Source organism: Athene noctua, chromosome 18, assembly GCF_965140245.1.
Source record: "Athene noctua chromosome 18, bAthNoc1.hap1.1, whole genome shotgun sequence".
Classification (NCBI taxonomy): Eukaryota; Metazoa; Chordata; class Aves; order Strigiformes; family Strigidae; genus Athene; species Athene noctua.
Window position 1 is genome coordinate 13,590,837 of NC_134054.1, and position 25,899 is coordinate 13,616,735.

At 71.2% G+C, this 25,899-nt stretch overlaps 1 protein-coding gene across 1 annotated transcript; it reads right to left on the reverse strand.

Moving 5' to 3' along the window:
- Positions 1 to 538: 538 nt before the first annotated feature.
- On the reverse strand, positions 539 to 25,402 carry BAHCC1 (BAH domain and coiled-coil containing 1). The gene is made up of 27 exons (XM_074921726.1): positions 25,232 to 25,402; positions 23,234 to 23,556; positions 15,590 to 15,769; positions 14,486 to 14,608; positions 12,308 to 14,029; positions 12,113 to 12,218; positions 11,789 to 11,997; positions 11,526 to 11,684; positions 10,875 to 11,068; positions 10,120 to 10,477; positions 9,312 to 10,031; positions 8,344 to 8,528; positions 8,064 to 8,200; positions 7,720 to 7,821; positions 6,707 to 6,821; positions 6,379 to 6,622; positions 5,932 to 6,096; positions 5,499 to 5,824; positions 4,955 to 5,062; positions 4,580 to 4,854; positions 4,376 to 4,451; positions 4,176 to 4,284; positions 3,954 to 4,076; positions 3,704 to 3,877; positions 2,184 to 3,328; positions 1,429 to 1,665; positions 539 to 856 (listed from the first exon to the last, which is right to left on the reverse strand). The coding sequence occupies exons 2-27, from the start codon at positions 23,406 to 23,408 to the stop codon at positions 650 to 652; spliced, it is 7,674 nt and encodes a 2,557-aa protein (XP_074777827.1). The 5' UTR covers positions 23,409 to 23,556; positions 25,232 to 25,402; the 3' UTR covers positions 539 to 649.
- Between the last annotated feature and the right edge of the window lie 497 nt (positions 25,403 to 25,899).

The following is a 25,899-nucleotide window of genomic DNA, read 5'->3' on the forward strand; positions in this document are numbered from 1 at the left end:
CACTGGGGCCGGGCGGCGGCAGCGGGACCCCCCCACACCCCCCCCGCACCCCACGGGCTTGGCGGGACCCCCCCCTTTGCCCCGCTGGCCGCTGCGCCGGGGCCGAGCCCCCCGTCCTGCCGCCGCGTCCCCCCTATATACAGAGCTCCCCCCCTGTCCTCGTCCCAGCCAGGCTGGGGGAAACAGTGCACTGAAACGGAAACGCGACCCCCCCTCCCCGCTTCCCGCCCCATATTATTATTATTTTTTTTGTGGTTTTGTTGGTTTTTTTGTGTTTTTTTTTTTATGTCGTTTTTTTGTTGTTTTTTTTTTTTTTTTTTTAACGCCTGTTTTCCATAAAACTTCCCGGAAGAAATACAATATTTACACGCAAAATAAATAGAACAACACACCTGATTTCTGCTTTACCTGCTGGCAAACAGTCAGAGGTACTAGGGAAAGTATGGCTTGTAGGGGAGCCCCCCCCCTGCGCCCCCCGTCACGATGCTGCTGCTGCTGCTGCCCCCCCAGAATCCCCCCCCCAAACCCCCCCCCCCAAACTTCACACCGGCCACCCCAGGCTTTTGCATAACGGCCGGGACGGAGCCCGGCGGCGGGGACGCGGTGGGGGGGTGCCCGTCCCCCTCGCCGGGGTGGGCCCGGGGGGGGGTCAGCAGAGGATGGGCACCCCGTCGGCGGTCACCAGCCGCCCCGTGGTGGGGTCGTAGGTACCCGCCAGGTAATAAAGGTCCTGTCGGTCCTGGTACTTCTTGCTGCGCGTCATCTGCTCGTAGTGTTCCCGTCCCACCACCTGGCACTTGTGGGAGATGGTTTGAACGTCGTTCTCGTCCTCGTGGCACGATTGGTACAGGGCGTTCTGCGGGGGGGGACACACACACACAGAGATATAACACGGTGTCACCGTCACCCCCCCCATTCCCCAATCCCACCCCGGGGTCTCGCGGGCTGGAAAAGCCCCTGAAGCTCCTCCAGCCCAACCATGACCCTCCCCCTGACCCTTCCCAACTCCCCCAGATCCCTCAGCGCTGGCTCAGCCCGACTCTTCAACCCCCCCAGGGATCCCGGGGACTCCCCCCTGCCCTGGGCAGCCCATTCCAACGCCCAACAGCCCCTTCTGCACAGAAATCCTTCCTCAGAGCCAGCCTGACCCTGCCCTGGGCAGCTTGAGGCCATTCCCTCGGGGCCTGGCGCTGGGGCCTTGGCTCCAGAGACTCATCCCCCCTCTCTGCCCCCTCCTGGCAGGGAGTTGCAGAGGGCCAGGAGGTCTCCCCTCAGCCTCCTCTGCTCCAGACTGAACCCCCCCAGTTCCCCCAGCTGCTCCCCAGCAGACCTGTGCTCCAGACCCTGCCCCAGCTCCGTTGCCCTTCTCCGGCCACGCTCGCGTCACCCAGTGCCCTTTTTGGGGCCTCACCCTGCCCACCCCCTCACCTTGCCGTCGCTCTGCCGCTTGCCCAGTTTGGTTTCCTCGGGGTGGTAGAACCACTTGACCTTGACCACCATGTTGCTGCCCCACGACTCCCACATGCTCTCGATGCGCCCGATGTAGGGCAGGTTGGGGCGCCCGGCCGAGAGGAAGACGGCGCAGTCCCCGATGCGCAGCGTCTCCTTGCCCCGCACGATGGCCTTGTAGAACAGCTTCCGCGCTTTGCCCTTCATGCCCCGACGCTGCCAAGGGAGGTTTGGGGGGGGGACGCACATGGAGGGGGGGGCGGTCAGGGATGGTGCACGGACCCCTGACACCGCCCGTGAGACTCCAGGCACCCGGGGAAAGCAGCGGCCGAGCCAGGATGCTCCCACAGCACCCAGCCAGGCCTGGGCACCCCGAGTGCTGCAGGCGGTGTAAGCAGCACCCTGCCCTGGGCACTCATCCGCCCTGCCCTGAGCACCCCGGTGCTGTGCTCCGGGCACTTGAGCACCCTGCCCTGCACCCACTGGCACCCCGACAGGTACCTGTGCGCCCTGCGCCCACGTACCCGCACCCGCACACCCCGCGCTCTTGCACCCACGTACCCTGCCGCGCACCCGTGCGCCCCGCACCGCACACCCGTCCCCGTGCCCCCCGCCCCGTGCCCCCACGCACCTTACCCTGTGCCCCCAGGCACCCTGCCAGGCACCCAGGCACCCTGCCCTGTGCCCCCAGGTGCCTTGCTGTGCCCCCACGCACCCCTCCACCCGGGCCGTACCTGCGTGGGGTTCCCCGACCACCTCCAGAGCTGGCGCGCGGGCAGGAAGGCGGAGATCTTTGGCCGGTTTTCCACCGAGGGCAGGCGCTGCCTCCGGGAGAACTCTTTGGCTTTGGAGAAGCTGAGGGCCTCCTTGCGCTTGAGCTTGGCCTTGGGGCCGGCGGCGGCGGCCTTGGTGAGGAAGCAGCGCTGTGGCGCGCCGCTCTTGGAGCGCAGGGCCTCCGGCTGCGCCAGCAGCGCCGGCACCGGGTGCGAGAGGCAGGTCTGGAGCAGCAGCGTGGAGTCCTCGTCCTCGGAGCTGTAGGAGGAATCCTCGTTGTCGGAGGAGCAGAGGCTGGAGGTGGAGATGGAGCCGGAGCTGGAGGAGGTGGAAGAGCCCGAGGAAGAGGAGGAAACCGAGAGGCGGGTCATAAAGCGCGAGGGCACGTCGGCGCCCAGCCCGCCCGCCTCCTCGTCCTCGTCCATGTCCGAGTAGGAGCTGTGGCAGTCGCTGTCGCAGTTCAGGGTGAACTCGGCCTGGCCCGAGTATTTCCGCAGCGCCAGCCCCACGGGCAGCTGGTGCACGGGCGCCCGCCCCTTCCTATCCTTGCCGCCCAGGGCCGCGTGGGCATAGCCGTGGCTGGCCAGCGGCCGCTCCAGCTTGGCCCCAAAGTCCTTCTCAGCCAGCAGCAGGGCCTTGCAGTTCTTGTTCTTGGGGGACGTCACCCCTTCGTGGTCCAGCTTGACCAGGTACTCACTGCCTGCCTTTCTCCGGCCGCTTTTGCCCATTTCTGCCTCCAGCCGCTCGGCCTTCTTGGAGCGCAGGAGTTTCTGGGCGGCCGGCAGCACCAGCCCAGCCCCGGCCCCGAAGGAGGCGTAGGAGCTGGCGATGCGGCTGAAGGAGTCGGCCCCGAAGCCGTTGCCGAAGACGGGGGCGGCGAGGTGGTGGTGGTGGTGCACGGGGAAGATGCTCTCCTTGGCCCGCAGCTTCTTGGCGCTGCCGTTGACTTGGAAGAGGTTCTGCAGCACGGCCGTGCCCTTCCCCGCCGCCTTCCGCTTGGTCTGCGCCACGGCCGACCAGCTCAGCAGCGGCCCCCCGCGCCGCCCCACGAAAGGGTCGCCCAGCACCGGCGCTTTGCTGCCCGACAGCACCTCCGCGGCTTTGCCTGGGGGGAGACGGGTGTCGGCAGGGGCTGGAGGCCGCGGGGGAGGACGGACGGACAGAGGGACGCTCTGGGACTGGCCCCGGCCCTGCACGTCCCCGTCTCGCTCCCCCGGCGCTGCAGCCACCCCCTTCCTGCACCGCCGCCCCGCAGCCCTCCCCGTGTGCTGGTGTACCCCGCTCCACCCCCTGCACCCCGCCTGGCCCTGCGGCCCCTCCCTGCCTGCACCCCTGCCTGCACCCCTGCCTCTGATTCTCCATGCCTGCATCCCAGCACCCTTCCCCTCACCCCAGGACCCCTCAGCCCAGCGCTCCGGTGCCACCTCCCTTGGCCCCCCCACGGGCAGATGCTCTGGGGGTGGCAGCCCCCTCCCCGTACCGCTTTTCTCCTTGCCGGCCGCCTTCTTGCCCGAGTTCTTGGGGGGCTCGGGGCTGTTGTGGCGATCTGGGCAGAGGCTGGGGGGCAGCTCGCCGGGGGGGGGGACGTCACCGCACGACCGCTTCGTCCTCCGGCAGGAGCTGGAGACCAGCAGCGCGGGGGACGGCTCGGTGCCTGAGGGCAGAGCGTGGGGTCAGGGCTGGCCCGGCGGGTCCCCTGCCCGTCCCCTGCCCGTCCCCTGCCCACTCACACTGGATCTTGAAGTCGGGGGGCAACAGGCGGATGTTGGAGACAGCGATGTGCCCCGTGTCCCCGTCGTCGAACTCCACCATCACCGCCTCGGGATCATCCTCCTCCTCGTCGCTGGAGGAGCCTGTGGCACGAGGAGGGCTGTCGGGATGGGCCAGGGGTCCCCGACACCCCCCCCCTCTCTCCTTGCCCCACCAGCTGCCCCCCCAACCCCTCTCCTCACCTCGCACCACGTTCCCCGGGTAGAGGCAGCGGGATTTCTGGCTCCAGTACGCGCAGACGCGGGTGCCTGGGGGGAGGCTGCGGCGTGACTGGGGCCGGACGTCGAGGACCTGCGAGGAAACGACGTGCTGGGTTCCGTGGGGTGCGCTGGGCTCCGTGGGGCGCAGCCCCCCCGCCCCGGCCCCCCCCAGCCCCGCTCACCGCCTCCTGCAGCAGCTGCTCCTGCGAGTAAATGCGCTGCCGGTTCCCCCGCTCGCCCTCGATGATGATGCTGTAGCTGGGGAGGGGGCACGGAGAAGGTGGGGAGGGGAGGTCGGGAAAGCGGGGGGGGGCTCAGCACCCACCCCGCTAACCCCGGCAGCCCCAGCGGTGGGGCAGGGACCCCCACCCCGGCCCCCCACTCACATGTCGGGGGGCTGGATGGTGCGGACGCTGCCGGCGTAGAGCAGGCTGTCCTCCTTGGGGATGAGGATGTGCAGCCCGTCCCGCAGATCCTCCTTCTGGATGGCGCAGGCGTGGGGCAGGGGGGAGTGGCGACCCCCCCGCGCCCCCCCGCCGGCCAGGCAGCCCCCCCCCGCCGCCTCCTCCTCCTCCTCGGAGAAGCTGCTGTTGTCATCAAAGTCAAAGTCGTCCTCCACGGTGAAGCTCTCCAGCAGTTTGCTGACCGCCCGGCCCTTGCACTGCGGGACAGGGAGCTCAGGGTTGGGAGGGGACACACGCACGCCGGGGGGGGCTTGGGGGGGTCCGTGCCAGGGCAGGGGGCTGGCTCCTGCCCCTCACCTGCTTGGTGGCCACTTTGCTCTTCACCTTGGCCAGCTTCTTGCCCTTGCTCAGAATGGTCTTGGCGCTCCGGGGGGAGAGGGCCAGCGAGAGCGCCCCGTTCTTCCGCTGCGGGAGGGGGGTCAGAGCCGGCCGACAGCCCCCCCCAGCGACCCCAGCTCTCTGGGGCTCAGCGGTGCCCCCCAACCACCCCAGCCCCTGCACCCCAGGGCCTCTTGGTGCTCCCAACCACCCTAGCACCCCCAGACCGTGCAGTGGTGCCCCCCACATCGCTCTGCACCCCGTGGCCTCACTGGATCCCCCCCAATGACCCCAGTACCCCCAGCCCCTGCACCCCACCATCCCACCAGTGCCGCCCGACCACCCCAGCGACCCCCCAGTTTCATTAGAGGCCCCCCCCGACCACCCCAGTCCCTGCACCCACCCCTCTACACCCGTGATCCCATCGGTGCCCCCCAACCGCCCCAGCACCCCCAGCCCCTGCGCCCCGTGGTCCCGTCGGCGCCCCCAGCACCCCCAGCCCACGGGTGCCCCCCACGCTCACCCTCAGGGCCGACTGCAGCACCTTGCTCTTGCGCGTGGCCTTTTTCAGCCTCTCACTTGCCAAACGAGCCCCCTCGTCCCGTGGCCCGAAGTGCCGGGGGTCGGTGCCGGCGAAGAGGCTGCCGGGGGGGGCCGGGGCGCTGGCGCCGCTGGGGGCCGGGGGCCGGAGGCTCTCCTTGGGCTTGGCCTTCAGCTTTTTCTTGCCGCCCTCCTCGCAGCCGCCAGCTTTCCGCCGCGCCGGCACCTTCTCCAGCTTGCCAGCCCCCGGCTTCACCGGCCGCCGCTTGATCTTCACCTCGCCCTCGGGGCTACCGAGGCGGCAGGGCCCTGGGAGGGGGGGACTCGGCTCAGGACACCCCCTGGGTGCCCACCCAGCCTAGGGAAGGGGGTGCCTCGTCCCCCGCGTCCTCCCCCCAGCCGGGGGATGCCGTTACCTAGCAGCCCCTGCCTTTCCTTCTTCTTCTTCGCCTTCTCGTTGGCCTCCATCTTCACCACGGAGGACGGGGAGGGGCCGAGCACGGCCACGGGCACCGAGGGCGGCAGGGACAGGCCCGGCTCATCGTCACCGTCCTCGCTGTCTGTGTCCCCGTCGGGCTCGTCTGCAAGAGGAGGTGGGTGGTGATGAAGGACCCCCTGCACCAAGGGGTGGCCCCTGCACCCCTCGCCGCCACGCCCAGGGAATGCTGGGGCCCTGGCTGACCCCCCTGGCACAAGCCACCCCCCCTCCATACCTGCGGCTGGATGCGCCCCCCCGTCCTGGCTCCCCAGCACCCGCTCAGCACCCCCAGCCTGGAGCAGATCCCGCACCCCCTTACCCGTGCCAGACCCTGCACCCCCACCCCTGTGCCAGACCCCGCACCCCCACCCCGTGTCGCCCTTGCCTTTGAAGCCCACTGGCTGGCGGGGGTCGGGGTCCTGCGGCTGGTACTTGGTGGCCTTGGAGCTCTTGGGACGGGACAGTTTCTTCTGGATGCGGCCCCCGGGGTTGGGCTCTTTCCGGCGGAAGGGGCTGATGCCAGCGGGCAACCCTTTGCTCTTCACCTTCTGCTTCAGCTGCGACACCTTGTGAGCCACCTTGCAGGCCAGCTTGCCCTGCGAGCCGCTCTTCTTGCACCGCACCTTCTCCTGGGGGGCACAGGGGGGCTCAGGAGGGGGCCAGCACCCCCCCAGCTCCATGACAGCGTCTCCCAGCGCCGGGTCCGGACTCACCGGGGAGCCTTTGAGGCCACCAAACGCCGCCTCGGCCAGTTTGCTCCTCTTCTTCTTGGGCTCGGGGTCCCCCCGTAACTCGGCGCACAGCAGGGACAGGCTGGTCTTCACCGCCCTGGCAAGGGAGCGCGGCGTGGGCACGGAGCCCGCCGCCCCCCCGGATGGACCCTGCGCCCCCCAGATACACCCTGCACCCCCCGGATGGACCCTGAACCCCCCAGATGGATCCGACACCCCGCAGATTGATCCTGCACCCGCCAGCTCCCGCCGCTTCATCTTCCCCCCGCCCCGTCACCTTCACTCGCTCGCTAATGTTTTGTGACATAAAACCTAGAGATTAATTTTTTTTCTCTCTTTTTTTTTTTTTTTCTTTTTTCTTTTTTCTCTCTCTCTCTCTCTCTCCTTCCCCTCCGTCTTAATTGAAGGAACCATTTAGCGCAGATTTAACTGTTATTACCGAACGGGGGGGCCGGGGGCCGCGCGCGCACACACGCTCCAAGCGTGTTTGGACTCGCTCGGAGGATTTATGCAAATGGGCCTGTCGGGAGAGGCAATTTGTAGCGGAGAAGGACAATTATACAGGGCCCGGGAGTGGGGAAACGGCTGCGCCGGGCGGCTAATGGGTAATAATAAAGCGCCGGCAGCGCTGAACGCCGCTGCAGCGTGACCAATGGCTTTATACGGCGCAGATAAAGAGGCTTTTATGCAACGCTGCTCCCGCCGCCGGCCTGGGGGGGGGAAAACACGGTGCTGCCGCCCAGCCGAGCCCCCCCCCCCAGCCCCGTTCCGCCCGCCGCAAGCGGGTCGAAGCGGGAACGCGGCCGCACCCCCCCCCCCCCAAAACACGGCGGGTGGATGCGACGGGGCAGCCCCTGAGCACCGTCACCCCCGCGGTGGGATGGCCGGACCCCCCCTGCCCCGCTCCACAGCCCCGGCGGCAGGGCTGGTGGCTCGGCTCCCCCCCCCCCCCCCCCCCCCCGGGACGAGGAGGGCACGCGGCAACGGTCACTCACTTGACCTTGCGGCTCTCGGCCCGGCCCAGCGTGCTGGAGTGTTTGCGCTTCCTCGGCCGCCCCGGCCCGCGCCGCGCCGGGCTCCGGGAGCTCTCGTCACGCCTGCAGCCGCGGCAAGACCGGGGGCACCCTGAGCCGCGTGGCCGCCGCAGGCGGTGCCCCTCCGCCGAGCCGGGCTGAGGACGGGCCCAAACTCATCGCACCGGTGACCGCCACTGCCGTCCCGCTCGGCGGAGGGCGCTCCCTCCCTGCAGGCTGCCTCCCCACCTTGTGTGTGTGTGTGTGTGTGTGTGTGTGTGTTTGTGTCCCCCAACCTCGCCCCCCCAACCGGGACGGGGACGTACTCGTGGTCGTGTCGCCTCTGCAGCTTCACCAGCTCCCGCTGCTTCTCCTTGTAGCGGCGCTGGAGCTCGGCCAGACGCATCCGCACCTCCACCTCCTGCGTGTTGAGCTGCTCGATGGCCGCCTTCAGGGGACAGACCTGCGGGGCGGGAGAGGCAGGGGGGAGTTGGGGGGCGGCGGGCAGCTGGCAGCGCCCGGCAGCCTCAGCTCTGGGGGCTGAGACCGGGCACAACTCATGGCAGCTCCCGCCCCGCCCGCTGACAGGCGAACAGACACACTCACGGCCTTGGTTTTGGGCGTCCAGGTGTACTTGCGTCGGGGGATGCGGGCGCGGGGCGGCGGGGAGGCGGGCAGGGGGCTGAGCGCGGGGGGGCTGCCCTCCCGGCTGGCTGCCTCCACCAGCGACCAGGCGGCCGCCACCGTGGCCAAATTCTGCAGGTTGAAGGCCAGCAGGTCCTCGTCCTCCCCTGCCGGGACGGGAGGTCAGCGGGACCCTCAGCGGGGCCATGCGGGGTGAGAAAGGGGGGCGGGGGGTGTCTGTGGGGCAGGGGGTGCCGGGGGGGGTGGGGTGGGTCTGGGGAGAATCTGGGGTCACGCAGAGGGTCGTCCCCGGGGGGGGCCGCGCCGCAGCGGCCAGCGACGAACTCAGGGGTGAGTGGCGGCTGGGAGGGACGCGGTGACGCGCCCCATCTGTGCCGGGGGGCAGGGGGGGCCCCACGGCCGCCAGCCCCCCCGCCTCCAGCGTCACGGCCACGGGCGGCACCGAGCACGCGGGGCCCCGCCGGCACGCGCCCGCGGCAGCGCTGGGGACGCGCCAGCCCGCGGCCGGACCTTCCCGCGGGGCCCCGGGATTCCCTGGGGAAGCCGAGCCGGGGGGGGGAATCCCGGCGCCTGCCCGGAGCCAGCGCTTGGAGCCGAGCCCCGGAGGTGGCCCCGGGCTGCGAGCGGGGCCTGGCCGCGGCACGGCACCACGGCGCCGCACGGACACGGCACGACGCGGCACCCCCGGCAGCCACGCAGCCCCTGCGCTGCTCTCTGCCGCTGGGGCACCCCCCGCACCCCAAACCCCCCCGTACCCCCCACCTGCGCAGCCCCGCTCGCACACCCCCTGCGCGGCTCCCCCACCGCACCCGCGCTGCATGACCCCCCCCCCATCCCCACGTGCACCCCCCCCCGGGACAGGAGGCGCCGGGGGGGCGGCACTGGGAGGGCTGGGAGCCACGGGGGGGGCACTGGGGGGGGTCACTCACCTTCCAGGGCCAGGTCGCAGCGGCGGCGGCGCAGCTCCAGGTCAGCGAGTTCGCTGAGCAGGGCGATGCCGGGGATCCCTGAGGCGCGGGGGGCGGGCGAGGGGGGGGCCGGGGGGGGCTCCCCGGGCGAACCCAGCGCCGGCAGCTCCCCCAGGTCGATGCCAGCGGCGATCAGAGCCTCCAGCCCGCCCGGGCAGCCCTGTCGCCCGCCGGGACCGTCACCGTCCTCCTCGTCACAGCTGCCCCCCGGCTCTGTGCCATCGCTGTCGCCATCCTCTTCCTCCTCTTCCTCCTCCTCCTCCTCCTCCTCCTCTTCCTCCACGGTGGGGGGCACCGGGCGCTGCTGCTCCGGCGGACTCTGCTCCGGGGCACCCTGAGCCGCCTCCCGGTGCACCCCAAAAGCCACCGGTGCCCGTTCCTCGGTGACCCCCGCGGCCGGAGCCGGCCCCCGCTCCCCGCAGAGGGGTCCCGGGGCGAGGAGGAGGTGATGCCGGTGCAGCAGCACCCCGGGACCCTCGGCCATCACCCCCCCCGGCGGTGGCGGCTCCCGCGGGGGGCCCGGCTCCCGCAGCACCTCCCCGGCGGGGCTGAAGGTCCGCGACTGCTCGGGCTCTGCCGGCGGCGAGCCGGCGTGCATAGTGTCGGGGTCGGCCGGCTCGGCGGAGTGCGCCTCGGAGAAGCCCATGCCGGCGGCGGGGTAGCTGTAGCCGGGGGGCAAGTCTGCGGGAAAGCGGGCGACACTCAGCGGGGACCCCCCGCACCGTGGCCACCCTCCTCCTCCTCTTCCTCCTCCTCAGCCCCGTCCTACCTGGCTCCAGGGATTTGGGGTAGTCGCGGGGCGGTTGCCCCTCGCCGCGCTTGTCCTCGCCGTCGCTGCCCTTGCTCTGGACGGGCAGGGGGCTGTCGGCCGGGGAGCGGGGGGCCACGGCGGAGCTGGCGGCGGGGCAGACGGGTAAAGTGCAGGGGGCCGCGGGAAGGGCCACGGGGCACTTGGCCGGGTGCCGCAGGGCCGGGGAGTGGCAGCAAGGGGAGAGTTTGGGGGGCCCGGGGGCCGCCGAGGACAGGCCCTTGGCCGGGGGGTTTAAGGCAACTGCTTTGTGGGAGGGTTTGAGGGGCTTCTCGGGACCCCCGTCCTCCAGCTCCAGGGGCGGCTCCTCCGGCTTCCGCTGTGGGGGACACCGAGGTTGGCACACGCCAGCCCCCCCCCAGCCCTGTCCCTGCGCCCCCAGCCCTGCCCGGCCCCCTACAACCCTGCCCCACAGCCCAGCCCTGCGGCTCCCCGGGCACAGCCCCACGGCTCAGCCCCTGCCCCCCCGCCTGGCTCCAGCCCCCCTGCCCTGCCCCACATCTCGTGTGGCAGCACCTCACACCCCCAGCCCCACATCTCACACCCCCAGCCCCACATCTCACACCCCAGCCCCCCACCTCATACCCCCAGCCCCACATCTCACACCCCCAGCCCCATACCCCCACTTTCCACCCCACCCTCCAGCCAGCCCCACATCTCATCCCACCCCCACCGCCCCGCATCACCCCCCCCGCTGCCCCCAGCCCCCCGGGCACCTGGACGTGCGCCTGGCGCTGGATCTCGAGGGCCTGGGCCGCGCGCTGCTGCTGCTGCAGGGCGTAGAGCTCCTGCTGCCGCAGGAACTGCGAGCGCGGGTACACGGGCAGCTGCCCCGTGTGCTGCAGGTGGGCGCCGGGGCCCCGGCCCGGGTACATGGGGGGCCACAGCGACGCCTGGTCCATCACGTCGGCTGCCAAAGGTCGGGGGGCGGGGGGTGTGTCAAACGGGGACCCACCTCAGGGCCACCCCGCAGACCTCAGCAGTGCCCTCCCCAGGCCTGCACCCCACGGACCCATCTCTGACCCCTGCACCCCCAAAAACACCCAGAGGGACCCCAACTCCCCCCCTGCAGGGACTCCATCACCCACCCTGCACCCCTAAAAGCACCCAGAGGGTCCCCGTCTCCTACCCCACACCCCCAAAAACACCCCCATGGACCTCATCTCCCACCCCTGCACCCCTAAAAGCACCCAGGGACCCCATCTCCCACCCTTGCACCCCCAGGGACCCCATCTCCTCCCCCACCAGCACCCCCAGCCCCAAACAAAACCCCCAGCAGCACCCCCAGAGACCCCATTTCCTCCCCACCAGCACCCCCAGCCCCAAACGCCCCAGCAGTGCCCCCCAGGGACCCCTCCCAGCCTCACCCAGCGTGTGGGGGGTGCTGTGGGCGGGGGGCTCGGTGGGCAGGATGACGAGCTGGGCGGGGGGGTCCTGGGAGAGGGGGAACACGGGCTGCATGGTGCTGGGCATGGAGGCGGGGAAGGCGGGCGGCAAGTTCTGGTGCAGCGCGGGGTGGCCGATGCCTGTGGGGCCGGGAAGGGGGTGGGGGGGGGTCTATAAGCACCGGGATGGGAGTGGGGGGGTCAGCAAGAGCCCCCCAACCTCCCCGTCTTCCAGCAGCACTGACCGTAGGAGTGTCCCCCCATCCAGATGGAGGGGCTGCGGGTGCGGGGCAGCCAGTGCGTGTGCGCCGGGTGGGCGTGCGCAGCGGGGTCCCCCCCGAGCTGCCCCGCCGGCAGCGAGGAGCCCCCCGCGATCATCAGGTGGGGGGTCAGCTCCCCAGGACACCCCCCCGACGGGTGCATCCGGGCAAACTCCACCAGGTCCTTGTTGTCCCTGCGGGAAAAGAAGCGGAGGGGGGGAGCGGGCACAGGGTGTGGGACGTGCTGGCACCGCGGGGACAGCCCCGGAGGGCAGGGACCCCCCCCGACCCCCCCAAAGTGGCACTTACTGGAGAAGGAGCTCTCGCCCCGGCAGCCCCAGGCGCTCCTCACAGAGCCGGCCCCGCTCCTCCTCTGCCTCCAAGTCGATGAGGTGCATGGGCCGCGCGGTGCCGGCTGTGCCGGGGACAGGACGGCGGCATCAGCGTGGCACCGCCGGCCCCCCGCCGCCCCCCAGACCCCCCCCCAAACACCCCAAGTCTCACCTTTGATGCCAGCGGCCGCTCGGCTTTGCCGCCCGGAGCCGCCGCCGCCGCCGTAGGAGGGCTCGGGCCGTCCCAGCGTGTCCTTCTGCCGCGCCACGGCCACCGCGATGCCGACGGGCGGTTGCCGCACCTCGCCCTCGCCGGGGGCCAGCCCGTCGTGGTCGCGGCCGCGGGCGCAGTCCGGCCGCTCCAACTCGGCTTGCCCCTTCCCGGGGGGGAACTTGGCATCTTGGTGGGCGCAGCTGCCCTTGACGCCCCCCAACCCCACGAAGGGGGGGCCCTTCTGCCCCCCCAGCAGCGCCTGGTTGCTGTATTTCAGCAGGTTTTTCATGGCCGAAACCTCGTCCGGGGCGGCCGGCACCTCCTGGCCCAGCACCGGGCCCTGAGTCATCAACGCAGCCTGCTGCAGACTCGTGCCGAAGGGGTCCAGGTAGGGCCCCTTCCGCTCCTCCGCCACGGCCAGGGGGGGCCCCTGGCCCTGCACGCCCCAGGGGGGCAGGGGGGGCCCGCCGTAGCCCAGGGCGCTCAGCTCCAGCGGCTTGCGCTTGCCCTCGGGGCCAGCACCGGCCGCCTCCGCCTCGGGGTGCTGCTGGTGCCGGATCCGTGCCACCTTCTGGGGAGCCGGCCCGGCGGGGGGGTCCTTGGGGGGGCCCTTCTCTAAAGTGCAGCAGGAGGGGCCGACCCGGACGCCCAGCGGGTCGGGGCGGGTGGCGCGGGAGCAGTCGGGTGCCGGCGGCACCTCGAAGTAACCCTTCTCCAGAGCACCCTTGGGTGCCGGACCCCGGCTGGTGAAAGGGGGTCCCTCAGCCGCCGCCCCCCCTAAGTACTCCAGCCCTTTCAGCCGGGCGCCGGGACCCCCCCACTCCAACCGCCGCTCCGCCGGACCCTCCGCCTTGAGCGGGTGGTGGAAGGGGCCGCCGTAAGCGGCCGGGGGCTCGGCCCCCGCCTCGGCGTGCCGCTCCTTGGCCTCGGCGCGCTCCAGGCCGGCGGCTTCCGCCGTCACCTGGAACGAGCGGCTTTTGTCCGTCAGGTGCCCGACCGAGGGCACCAGCGTGGCCCCGCTCAGCTTCAGCTCCCTCCCGGCCGGCTCCGGCAGCGGGCACAGCACCTCGGGCCCGGCGTGGAGCTGCAGGCAGGGGAACGAACCGGCGGCGGGGCCGAGCGGAGCCGGCCCGGCGGGCACCGCGTAGGACACGGCGTGGTGCAGCATCTGCCGCCGTTCCACGCATTCGCCGTAGGGTTGGGGCACCTCGGGGGCTCCCGGTTCCCGTTCGCCCCGACACGGCTCCTTGGCACCGCAGCGGCCGGCGCGGGGCAAGGCGCTGCCGGCGCAGCTGGGCAGCACGGCGCGGCCAGCGTCGCCCTCCAGCCCCTTGGCACCCAGCAGGCAGGAAGCGAGGTGCTTGGGGCGCCCGTCGCCGGCCCCCCGCGGGGGCAGCCCCTCTTTGCAGTGTCCCTCCGGCGGCACCGGCAGCACCGCTTTGTGCCGCTCTTTGGGGTCCTCCTCGGGCGGCCGCTCCTTGGGGTCCCCCTTGCCCGCTTTCTCCTTGCCCGGCAGGAAGCGGTCGTAGTCCTTGGGGGTCTTGGGCAGGGGCCCGGCCTCCCGTTCCCGGCTGCAGGAGCTGGCGGGGGGGCCGGGGGCGGCGCGGGCGATGCCGGGGAAGCCGTGGCCGGTGGGGAGCAGGGCGGGCTGGGCGGGCAGGTTGCGCAGGTAGAAGTTATCTGGGAGGGGAAGGTGACGGGTGAACCCCCCCCCCGCCGTGGCCCCCCCCTTCCCCGCGCTGAACGACAGCAGAGGGTCCGGGCACCCGCGGCCGTGCCAGCCCCGGCTCCCCGCTAATGAGGGGAGGAGCGCGGGGGAAGGCACGGCCTAATTAGCTCCATTTCCCACCCAAACAATGTTCCCTATTAAGCGCCCGCCACAATATTGTGAAAAGTGAGAGCGGCGGCGGCGGCTGGGCCGGGTGCCCACCGCCCCGCGCCCGCCGGCCCCGCTCCTCCCCGGGGACGCGGCGCCTCCTCCGCCACCGGCCCCCCACCCCGACGCCGGGGATGGGTGCTGAGCCCCCCAACCCTCCCTGGCTGGGGCCACGGGCCCCGACGGGGGACCCCAACCCCCCCCGGAGGCCGTGGGGCTGCGGTGGCGCCGCGGTGCCGTGCCGGGACCCCGGGACCTGCCTTTCTGGCTCTCGTAGAAGCGGTGCTGGCTGTAGAGGACGTTGCTGTTGCCGTGGTGGTCCAGGTGGCTCATGGGCAGGAAGGTGGAGGCCAGGCTCCCGGAGAAGCGGGGGTACCCCGGAGCTGGGGGCACGGCGCCGGTCAGGGGGGCCGGGGCGTGCTCGCAGGCACACGGGCCCCCCGCGGCGTCTCCGTAGCCACGCAGCCACGCACCGCTCCGGCTAGAAACGCTTCGCCAGAGCCCGGCATCATCTCTGGAGACCAGCAACGCCCCCCCCGCGGCGAGCTGCTGCCGCCGGGCTGAGACCCTACAGACTCACGGCAGCGGTGGCCCCGGCCCAGAGCGTGCGGGCTGTCCCTCAGCGGCGGGCGCTGCCCCAACAACCCCCCCCCGCCCCCTGCTGCTGCTTCCCGCGCGTCCCCGTCCCCCCCCGCCACCCCCCCGGCACGCCGCGCAGGCCCCGGCACGCCGGGAGCCAACTGGCAGCCGGTCAAACTACCAGCTGGGCCGGCTGCCAGGGCCCCGCGCCAATACCACCTCCCCGCTCCTTAACTCTGTCGGCCCTCGCTCCGGCCGCTCAGGTGGGGACGGGGACACCGGGGGGCTGCAGGGACCCCCCGCTCCCCCCTCCTCGGCGTGGGGTGTCCGTCTAACCAGGGCTACACGCGCTGCCCCCCCGCCTCGAGGGTCCCCACGCTGCAGCCCGCCCCCGCCGCCGGAGGGGAGCGCAGCCCTTGGGTCCTCACCAGTGACACGAGCTGGCCTGGCCTCAGCCTGGCTCCTGCAGCCTGGCACGCGCCTCGCCCCGACTGCGGGGGGCTGCGCCTGCTCCCCCCGTGGATGCCCAGGAAACTGGGGGGGGGGCGGGGGCCGCGGGTCACACCGCCGGCTGCGCCCTCCCCGTCGCCACCCCGAAGCTCGCTGCGTGCCAACCGCGTGCCCGCGCCGGCCAGCTGCCACGGCCACCCCGTGTGCCAGCGCCTGGGAGGTCTGAACCCGCCCCCCCCCCCCCGGCGTGGGCAACCGCTGGACGGCACCCGGCAGAGCCCCCGCAGCATCCCGGACACCCCCCGCACCCCCACCCCGCCTCGGCGCCCGCTCACCTTCATGGGAGTGCGAGAACCAGATCTGGGAGGTGCCGGAGTGGGGCCCGCGGAAAGCCGGCTCCGGGGGGGAGGCGGTGGGGCCGGCGGGGTGGCTGGGGGCTCCCGAGCCCAGGCTGCTGCTCAGGAAGCCCCCCATGAAGGAGGAGGGGGGCGCGTTCCCCATCAGGCCGCTGCCGGCTGCGGGGGGAGAGGAGAGAGTCATGGGGGGGGCTGCCCGTGGCCCTGCTCACGCGCCCGCAGCCCTCGAGCACCCCGTTCCCTCGTGTGATTGTGTCCCTCGTGCGCACACACACACACACACACACACACGCCCCCCCTCAGCCCCACGGGGCTCGCACACGCGCTGGGGCGTGCGAGGGACGGCGGAACCGTGCGAGGGGCATCGCTGCCCCAGGCCGGGCACACGCGTGTGGCAGCACGTGACGAGGCTCCGCACACACGCGTGTGACTCCCCACGCTGCTGCTCTCCCCCCCCCTTCCCTGGCTCCAGCGGCACCTTTGGGACAGCGGCTGCCCCCGGTGCTGCCACGGGCCCGATCCTGGGGACACCGGGACAGCTGCTCCCGGGGGCTGAGACACAGCGGGGGGGACAGAGCCACGTGTGTGCGTGCGCACACGTGCGTGCAGGGAGGGGCAGGCGTGCGGGGAAGCCACGGCAGCCCCCACCCTGACCCCAGCGGCCTCCCTCGGGGGGGAGGCTCAGCCCGGCGCTCCCCACCCCGGCCGAGCCGTGAGATCACGGTGGAAACATCGGGAAGGGGCCGGGGTTGGGGAGGGGGGGAGCATCGTCCGTCCCCTGGCCGCGTGGCCCCGCTCCCCGTGGCCATGTGTGCGCCGACGTGGGGCCGGCGGGGCCGCGGCCGCCCGGTTCCCTCCCCGGCACGGCTCGGCACGGCCGCGGTGCGGGGGAGCCCGGGCTGGCCGCCCGCCCGGCCGGGGCAGGAAGCGACGCTTTGCTCTCTAAGCCGGCCCACGCTCCCCGGCTAATCCCTGCGGGATGCCTCCGGGATGAGTGTCGGGATGTGGTTTCAGGCAGCCTCGCTCTTTCCTGCGCCGCCCGGCCGGGGGCCGACACCGGGCAGGGACCGCGTGGGCCCCGGGGTGGGGTGTGAGGACGGGGCAGGGGGGCACGGCCACACCCTGCCCTTGCGGGGCTGGGAACCGGCACCGCGACCCCCCGAGCGCGCCGGCACACAGCGGGCACGGCCGCACCGCGCCCCCGAGGATCCCGCGTGCCACGTTCAACACCCCCCCCCCCACACCCCCTTCCCCGGAGCCCCGGTTGTGCCGGGGGGACCCCGCGGCGGGGCGTGGGGCCGGCAGCGTGCCGGGCAGGAAGCCGAGGTTTCCAGAACGAGCCTTTTCTGGAAGCTGTGAAACGGGCTGTAAAAAAATAAAACACACCCCCCACCCCCCCAAAACCCCGCTGGCGGCGCGGCCGGGTTGGCGGGGAGCGTCCCGGTGGGGCTGCGGCCGCTGCTCCCCACGCCCCCCCCCCGCTGACTCACGCCCACTGGCACGGCCGGATCCCCCGGCACGCACCGGCCACGCCGTTCCCGCCCGCCTCGCACAGCCCGGGCCCCTCGCAGGCTCTGCCGCGGCTCATGGCACGGCACGGCACAGGCCCCCCCCCCATCGCCCCCCCCCCGCCCCTCAGCTTTCCCCCCTCCCGCTGCGGTGCCGGCGAGGACAAGGAAAGATCGCTGAGACCATGCACAACTCATCACACCCACGAGCGAGCAGTGCCAGAGCGGCCCCGCACGGGGGGGGGGGGCCGGCTGCCAGCACAGGGCAGATGGGCAGCGGGGTGCCGCCGCGGCTCCCCCCCCCTCCCGTGTCAGCTGGGAACTCCCTGGCCGGGCTCCCTGCTGCCGGTGCGTGAGTCAGCCCCGCCGGCACCGCTCCCGGCTCCGGCACCGCGGAGAAAATCCCCCACGCCAGGTGCCAGCGGGGAGGGACGGGTGGCCCCGGCCGTGGCCACCACCCTCGGGTGGCTTTTTGGGGGCCGTGGGGGGCTTCGCACCTCGCGCCCGCGGCTCCGGCACGGCCCCGGTGACGCCACACGCTGCCCCACGCCGAGGCCGACGCTGCGGCGCGGCCGGGCAGGGAAACTGAGGCAGGGGAGGAGCAGGGGGGGTCGCGCCGGTGGGTTCTGGGGCTGTCGGCACCCAGGAACCCCCCGAAGGGGGCTGGGGGGAGGCGGCAGCCGGAGGGTTAAAGGGGAAGCGAAGGCGCTTCCCCCTCATCCCCACCAAGCCACAGCCGCGGGGGGGGGGAAGGGGGGGGCTAAGGGGGGGCTTTTGGCCTTGGCCCTGAATCCATAGAGGGTCACACGTGTGACAAGCGTGCCAGGTCTCAGTACAGCCGAGCTGACAGCACCAGGGAGGGGGGCTGCGGGCTGCGGGGGAGGGATGGGTGGGACGGGGTGGGGGGCACGTTAAAGGGCGCTGCCCCCCCCCCCCCTTTCCCTGAGCCACTCTTCGCCCCCGCGCTGAGCACAGCACAGATGGGAATGTGCCGGGAAGACGGAAAGTTTCCCCCGCCAGCGAGCAGGGCCAGGGAGGGCGTGGGGGGGCCACGGCCCCGGGGGGGGGTCACTCTGGCCACGGCTGCTCCGGCCCCGCAGGTTTCTGGGCCGGGGGCCGGCAGCAGCGCTGCCAGGAAAAGGGGGGGGTCCCCAGCCCCCCTCTCCGGGAAGGTGGGGGCTGCACCCCCCCTTTCACCCCCGGTGCGGGCGCACGGCTGCCCCCCGGTATTTGGAGGCTCCGTTTCGAGGAGGGGGCGGCGGGGGCTGCAGCCCGCCGGGGGCGCGGTGACGGTCCCCGGGGTGGCGGGGACGTGCGCGGGGCGCGGGGTTGGGTTACTCCCTCGGCTATTTCGGGGCTGGAACATTCCTCGCGGGGCCGGGGCCGCACGCGGAGACACCGGGAGCCGGCAGGGACCGTCCCGCACCCGGGCACCCCGGGGAGGTGCCACCCCCGGGGAGGTGCCACCCCCAGGTCCCCAGAGCCGGGCGTGGGGCAGGAGGAGACCCACGACCCCCTCCCCGCGCTTTGCGAGCCACGCGGCCTCTTTAAATATTTGGCAAATAGGAAATAAGTGTAATATAATTTCCTCGGCGTTATAATTTAAGATTAATCCATATTGTTATGGCACTAAATAAATGCCGTAATATTGAAATGCGGTTCAAATTAGCTTGACAGAGTGCCAGAAGTACAATTAAAACGTTATCCGATGGGTAATCACGCGGCAGTCGCTCCGTGCTAAGTGCCACTCGCAAGCTGTCGGCGCTCGGCGCAGGGAAGGGGAGGCCGGAGCCGCCGCGAGGCCGCACGCTGCCGCACGCTTGCACGATCACCAGGGCCGCACGCTCGCACGATCACCGGGGCCACGCGGGTACAGGCCACTCGGTGCACTGGGCTCGCACGGACGGCGCACGCTCCTCGCACGCCTGGCACACGCCGCTCGCGGCCCACAGGGTGGGCACGCTCGCCTTGCACGCTCGCCTTGCACACTCGCCTCGCACACGCGGCTCTGCAAAGCCCAGAGACCGTTGTGGGCGCAGCCGTAGGTCCGGCACATGGGCTGTGACCACGGGGAAGCCAGGGCGGGCCTGGGGGGGTCCTGGTGTCCCCCTCCACATGGCCACGTGGGGTGCCTGGTGTCCCACAGCGGCCAAGCACGTGGATCCCCCCAGGGAACCCCCCAAAACTTGGGGCGCACGGTGACCCCGTGCAACCCCCTGCAAAGCGTCGCACCCGCGGGGTCCCGGGCTGCCCGTGTACGGAGCGGGAGGGGGTGACCGCGAGAGGCTGCGAGGACACGTCCCCCCCCTCCCTCCCTCTCCCCAGGCCGGGGGACCCCAGGGGGACCCCAGCACCCAGAGGGGTTGGAGCCGGCCCCGGGGTGACGCCGGGGGGCGGGCAGGGCCGCGCTGTGCCCATCTGTTTCGTTTTATGGAGCGGATAAAGAAGAACTCCAAGAATGAGATTATTGGGTGAGTGTTTATTTACCGCGGGGGGAGCCGGGCAGGGCGGGGGGGCGCAGCCCGTGTGAATCTCTGCAGAGTCACCGAATCGCCAAATCCTGCTATTTTTATTTTCCGCCGTAATTCCCCGCTCGGCTGTCACCTATCGCTGCCATCAGCGCCGGGAGAGGAACCGGCTGAGGGGGGTCGGGGAGGTTCTGAGCCGGGGGGGGGTCCCGAGGGGAACCCAAATGCTCCGTGGAGCCTGGCTGCACCCCCCAACCCCGGCCCCGGGGATCAGCCCGACGTGCTCGCGCCGCTCGGCCCACGGCACCCGGTGCAGGCGCTGCCCTCACACCCCCCCTACATCCAGCACAGGACACCCCCCCCAGTCAGGCAGCCCCAGGGGTGCAGGAGGAACAAGAGGCGAAACTGAAACCCGCCCCCCAACCTCCAGTCTGAGGCGAGCGCCCCATTTACCGGCCCCGGCCCGGGGCTCGCGGCAGCTGCCCCCCCCGGCCCCTCCGCACGGATGCGGCTCAGCCCCGCCAGCCAGAGGGAACCACCCCGGGGTAACTCCAGGGGCTCCGGGGTTCTCCGCATCCCGCTCTTCCCGCCGGACACGCGTGTGCCGTGTGCGTCCCCCCCCCGGCCGCCGCCCCACCCGGGCGCGAGCGCGGCTAACGAGGAGCAGACGAGTTAATCTCAAAATCTGTTTTAACTTTGACACCTACTTTTTAAAATGCAGCGCATGCGGCGGCGCGGCCGGGCTGGCACGCGGTGACGGAAGGGGGGGAGCGGGGAGCCCCCGTGCCACGGCCGTGCCGGTGCCACGCCGCGGCCTCCCAGCCCCTCGTTAGACCCCGTCTTCGGCTTTTAACGAAGAAGCCGCCGCGTGGAGCGGCTGCGGTGCCGGCACCCGGCCTCGCGTCACCACCCCGGCCGGGGGCCACCGTCCCCACCTGCCCCCCACCATCCCCCCGCACCCCTCCAGCCACGCCGCGGAACCGCGTAAAGCCCGGCCTGAGCCCGGCCTGCAACTTAATCCAGGGAGGGGGACAGCTGCGAGGCTCCAGGCGGCCACCAGCGCCAGGCTGCCGGCTCAGCGCCCTGGCCACCGCCGCCGGGCCCGGGGCGTCCACCCGCACCGGGCCGCAACGCGGCAGCGCCGGGGTCAAGCTCCCGCGCCGACCCCGCCACGGCAGCCGCGCTCCCGGCAAAGCCCCGCGAGCCCCCGCCCGGCGCCGTTAGACGCTGGGATGTGCCGAGGGCTCCGCCGCGGTGACAAATAACCCGGCGCGATCTCAACTATGGATGAGTCCATAAAAACGTCACGAGGGCAAATATTAAGGCCCTGGCGTAAAGCACGAGCTCAGGCGAAGCCTCTGCTGGAGTTTCCCGCTGCCCTGCCCGTGCTGGGGGTGTCGGGACCCCCGGTTCGGCTCAGCACAGACGTGCCGGGGCGGTGGCACCGCAGCCCCCGGCCAGGCCGCGCTGTGACCGGGGAGCGGGGGCTGCACCCCGGCTCGGGGGGGGCTCCCGGCAGCGCCGGGGTGGGGGGTCCCCGTCCCCGCGGCAGCGGGCAAGGCCGCGGCTCCCCGCGCTCCGGCGCCCAGCGCCGTCTCGTGCCATCATTTGCATGGTCGCGGTGCCAAAACCAGACGCAAACCGAAGCGCATTTGTTTGCAATAACTGCGCAGCCCTGAATTATGGCTTTAATAAAATCAAGCGAAACAGTTTTTATCTCCCCTTCCCGGGGCAGCCTCCGGCCCCCGGCGCTCGGCAAAGGCTCCTGGGAGGTGTAGTCCGGCCCGCTGCCGGGAGCCATTTGGGGGAGCGTGGCCGGAACCCCCCCCCCCGTTTCCCCGACCAGCTCGGTACCCCGGGGCTGCCGCGTGCCGCGCCGGCCCCGCCACGGCCGCCCGGCAAACCGCGGGCTGGCTTTATTTGCTGGGTGGGGTAATTATCAATCATCGGCGTTAATTACCGCTCCGCGCGCTGCCACGGCTCCCGGCCCCGTGGCACGGCCGCGCCGTGGGGATGCCGGGGTGCCAGGCCTGGGGACCCCCCCTCCCGCCAGCCCCAGCACGACACCGGGCACTGACTGATCGTTTTTATTCGCTCGAGCGACGCTCCCGTGCGCGCGGGAGCCTCCGAGCGCGGCTCGCCGGGATCGGCTCCGGCTGTGCCGGCCTTGCCAAAGCCAGGAATATTTTTAGCTCTTTCTGTTGTTGGGTTTGGCTTCTCTCTTTTTTTTTTTTTTTTTTTTTTTTTTTAAGGCGAGTTTCTGCCGGGGTATTTTTAGCCTGATCCATGTTATTTTAACAACCTCCGTTGCGTTCGGGCTCCCATGTGTCGCCCAGGCCCCGGCGGGCGTGAGGGTCCGGCCGCCGCCGCAGCGGGGACACCGCCACGCCGGGAAGCCAGAGGGAAGCCGGCGGCACCCCAGCGCCGGCGTCCCCCGGGGATCCCCCCCCCCGGCCACCGCAAGCCAGAGAAGGGCTGAGCTCTCACCCCCCGTCCCCCACCTCGAGGACGGGCACCGAGCCCCCACCCAGCCCCCCTCCGCACCCCAAAGCTGGGGGGAGGCCGGGGTAGCCCCCCCCAGCCCCGTGGTGGTCCCGGGGGGGGCTGGCTGCAGCGTGGGGGCCGCCGGCACAAAGCGAAACCGCCCCGGCCGTGGGCCCGATCCGGCGCCGCCTCCCCGGCACCCCCCCGGTGCTCCCCGCTTTCGCCTCCTTCCAGGAGCCGCCAAGACCCCCCCGCGCCGGTCCGGCCGTGCCCCCCGCCCTAATCCACGCACTAATTGTAATCCCATTAAAGCAGATATAATTTTATTAGTATTCACAGCTCATCAAGGCGGCGACAATAACCGGCGCTGCCGCCGTGCCGTGCCGAGAAAACCGCCAGCGCCGGCGGGAATCGGGGGGCCCCCGGCAGCACCCCGCGCCGAGCCGGCCCGCTGCACGCCGGCTCCGGCCCTGCTCCCGCTCCGGCTCCATCCCGGAGCTCGGCGGCACCAGAGCGGCTCCCGGCTCCCTCAAACCACGCTCGCCCCCCCCGGCGGTGCCGCGCACCCCGCTCCGGGCAGCCAGCGCCCCGCTTTCCCCCGGCGCGGCCACAGCCGAGCTCCCGCCGCGCAGACAAAGCCGAGCGGGCAGCGGCCGGAGGCGGCGAGCCCCACGCCGGGCGCCGGCGCCGTTGGCCGTGCCGCGGGCGGCCGTGTGCCGCGCTTTGTCCCGCTCCGGCAGGACGCCGCCGCCGAGGCCAACGTACGCGCCGCAAAGCCCTCCTGGCCCTGACGTTCGGGTGGTTTGTGCCGAGCCGGGGCTCGGCCTGGCCTTTCGCCGCCGCCGCACCGCGGCCCCGCCGCGCCGGCCCCGCGCATAACGGCCTCCTTGTTCGCCCAGAAAACGCTTCCTTGTTCAGGCACCGGGATCTCGCCGGGCCGGCCCGCGGGTCACGCTCCTCCCGCCTCGGCAGAGCGGGGAAACGTGTGTGTGTGCGCGCGTGTCCCCGCCACCCCACCCCGCTCCGCGCGAGCCCCTCGCACCCCCAGACCCGCCGGGCGCGGTGACAGCGCGGTCGGCACAAAGGAGAGGCCGAACCGCCGGTGCCGTGCTGGCCCCCCGCCGCCCTCCCGGGCCCCCCGCGGCCGCCCCGACCCCTCTGACCTGTGTGCGTGGCCATGGAGATGGGCGCAGGGAAGTACTTGGTGGGCTGGAAATGTCCGGGGGGCTGCACGGCCCCGTGAGCCGAACCCGCCACGCGCCCGGTGCCGTGCCGGTGGCCCAGGCTGCCCCGCTCCGACAGCAGCCGCGGCGGGGGCGCGAAGTCACGGCCGTCCATGCCGGGGACACCCACCCGCCCGCTCGTCGCCCACGACGGGGCACGGCGGGAGGCCGACGCGGCTCCTCGGCGCGGCCGGTGATCCTCAGCGCCGCGGCGGGCCGGCGGGCCGCGCTCCGGGCCGGGGCTCCCGGTTCATCCTCCGCTCCTGGCGCCAGGGAGAGAGAGAGAGAGAGAGAAAGTGAGCGGGCGGCCAGGCCAGGGGTTGCGGCCCCCCCCAGCTCCCCAGTTCCCCCAGTTCCCAGCCCCCTTTGCCTCCGGTATCCCCCGTGCACCGGCCCCCGATTTCCTCGGCACCGCTCGGGCACGGTCCCCGCCATCCCCGGCGCCCCCCCCCCCCCCCCCCCCCTCCGTTTCCCCAGCGCCTCCCAGTCCGCGGTCCCCAATTTCCCCAGTTCCCTCACACACACACCCCGCGCACGAGCCCCAGTTCCCCCCAGTACGCGGCTCCCCTCCCCCGCCGCTTTCCTGGTGCTCCCGGAGCGCGGCCCCGGCCTCCCCGCCCGCCCCGCCCCGGGCACGGCCCCGCTCCCCCGGAGCTCGGGCCCGGCCGCCCCCCGCTCCAACGCTCCTTATTCCCCCGCTGCCCGGTTCTCCCGGTTCTCCCCTCTTTTATTTCCCCGTTTCCCCGCGCCCCGGTTCACCGACCGTACTGCCCCGGTGCTCGCACCGCGGGGCCGGGCCGCGGTTCCCGGTGTCTCCCCGGTGCACGGCGCTTTCCCCTTCTCCCCCCCCCACCCCTCTCCCCTCCCCGCCGCGTTGCACGGCCCCGCTTTCCCCGGTGCACGGACCCTCCTCTCCCCGCCGCGCGGCCGCCGCTCCCCGGTATTTCCCCGGTGCTCGGTTCCCCCCCCCCCCCCCCTCCACAACCCTTCCCCGCTGCCCGGTGCCGGCTCCCGCCCGCCGGAGCCCCCCCCCGAAGCGGCGGGCAGCCCGCCCGGTGCACCGGGCCCGCCGGGGCATTGTTCTCGGCAGCGCCGGGGCCGGCGGGCCCGATCCGGCGGGGAGACCGAGGCTGCCGGGGCCGGGCCGGGCCGCGGCGAACAAAGGGGCGCGGAGCAGGGAAGGCGGCCGGGGGCCCCCCGGTGTCCCCCCCACCCCCGGGGCTGCTCGTCCCGGGGGTCGCGGAGCGAGCGCGGCCGGATTGTCCTGGGGGGGCGGCGGAGGGCAGCGCCGGGGAAGAGAAATGCACGCACGGGCAAAAAAAAAAAAAAAAAAAAAAAGAAAAACAACAAAACACCAAACCAAAACAAAAAAAAAATGGGTAGGTTTTTAATCAAAATTGAAAAAAAAGCGGTGTTAAAAAAAGGTAATTTTGAAGGTGAAAGAGAAATAAATCAACGCGATGGAAAACACGGTTTAAATGGGAAATAATTTAAGGCAAAAAACACCGAAGGCAAAAACGCCGAATGCGAAAAATTGGAATGCACAAAAAAAAAAAAAAATTCAACGCGGAAAATGTTTTAACGCACGAAATTTTAAAAGGCCGAGATTTTGAATGCGAAGATCTTTCGTACCGAAAATATTTTCACGTAAAAAAAAAAGGAAAAAATAGATTAATTTTAATGTGAAAAAAAAAAAAACAACAGTGCGAAAAAATTACTGACCGCCCGAAAATAAAAAAAGGAAAGCGAGAAAATAATCTGAACGCCCCAAAATATTCGAACGCGGAAAAAAAAATAAAAAATAAAGCGTTAAGGCGGTAAAAAAAAAAATTGAAAATAATCAGACTAAAGCGCCCCAAATTAAAATAAACCCCCAAAAACACACACACACACACACACACCCCCCAAGCGATCACCTCGACCATCGCAGTTACTTACCGGAGGGGCGTTCCGCGCGTGGGGCGAGCGCGGTCCCGCCGGCGCGGGGCGGCCCTGGCGGGGTGCGCAGCGTGCTCCTGCCGGTGCCCGTGCACTGCCCATGCACCGGCTGCTCCTGCAGCAAAGGGAACCGGCGGGGGGGGTGTGTGCGGGGGGGTGTGTGTGTGTGTGTGTGTGTGTGTATGTGTAAGGGGGGGGCGGGTGTGTGTGTGTGGGAAAAGAAGGGAGGGGGGGGGGGAAAGGGAGGAGGAAGGAGGTTGTGGAAAAGCGGGGGGGGGGGGGACGCGGGGGGGGGGGGGGACCCCGCCGCGCCTCCCCGCTCACGCCGCGCACTCCGCCGGGCGAACGCGCCCCGCATGCTAATGAGCGGGCGCGCCGGCGCGCCCCCGCGCGCGCTCTCCTTTTTTTTTTTTTTTTTTTTTTCCCCCCCCCCTCCCTTTTCCTTTCAATTTTTTTTTTTTTTATTATTTATTTTTTTTTTCTCCCCCGATTGGCCGCCTCGCGGCGCTCGCGCCCCGCCGGCTTAATCCCCTCCCTTTCCTTTATTTTATTTTATTTTTTTTTTTTTTTTTTTTCCTTCCCCCTTTCTCGCTTCCCCCTCCCCGGGCGTCCAAAACCCGCCTTTTACTATCCAATAGGCTGGCGCCCCGCCAGGCGCCTGCCAATCA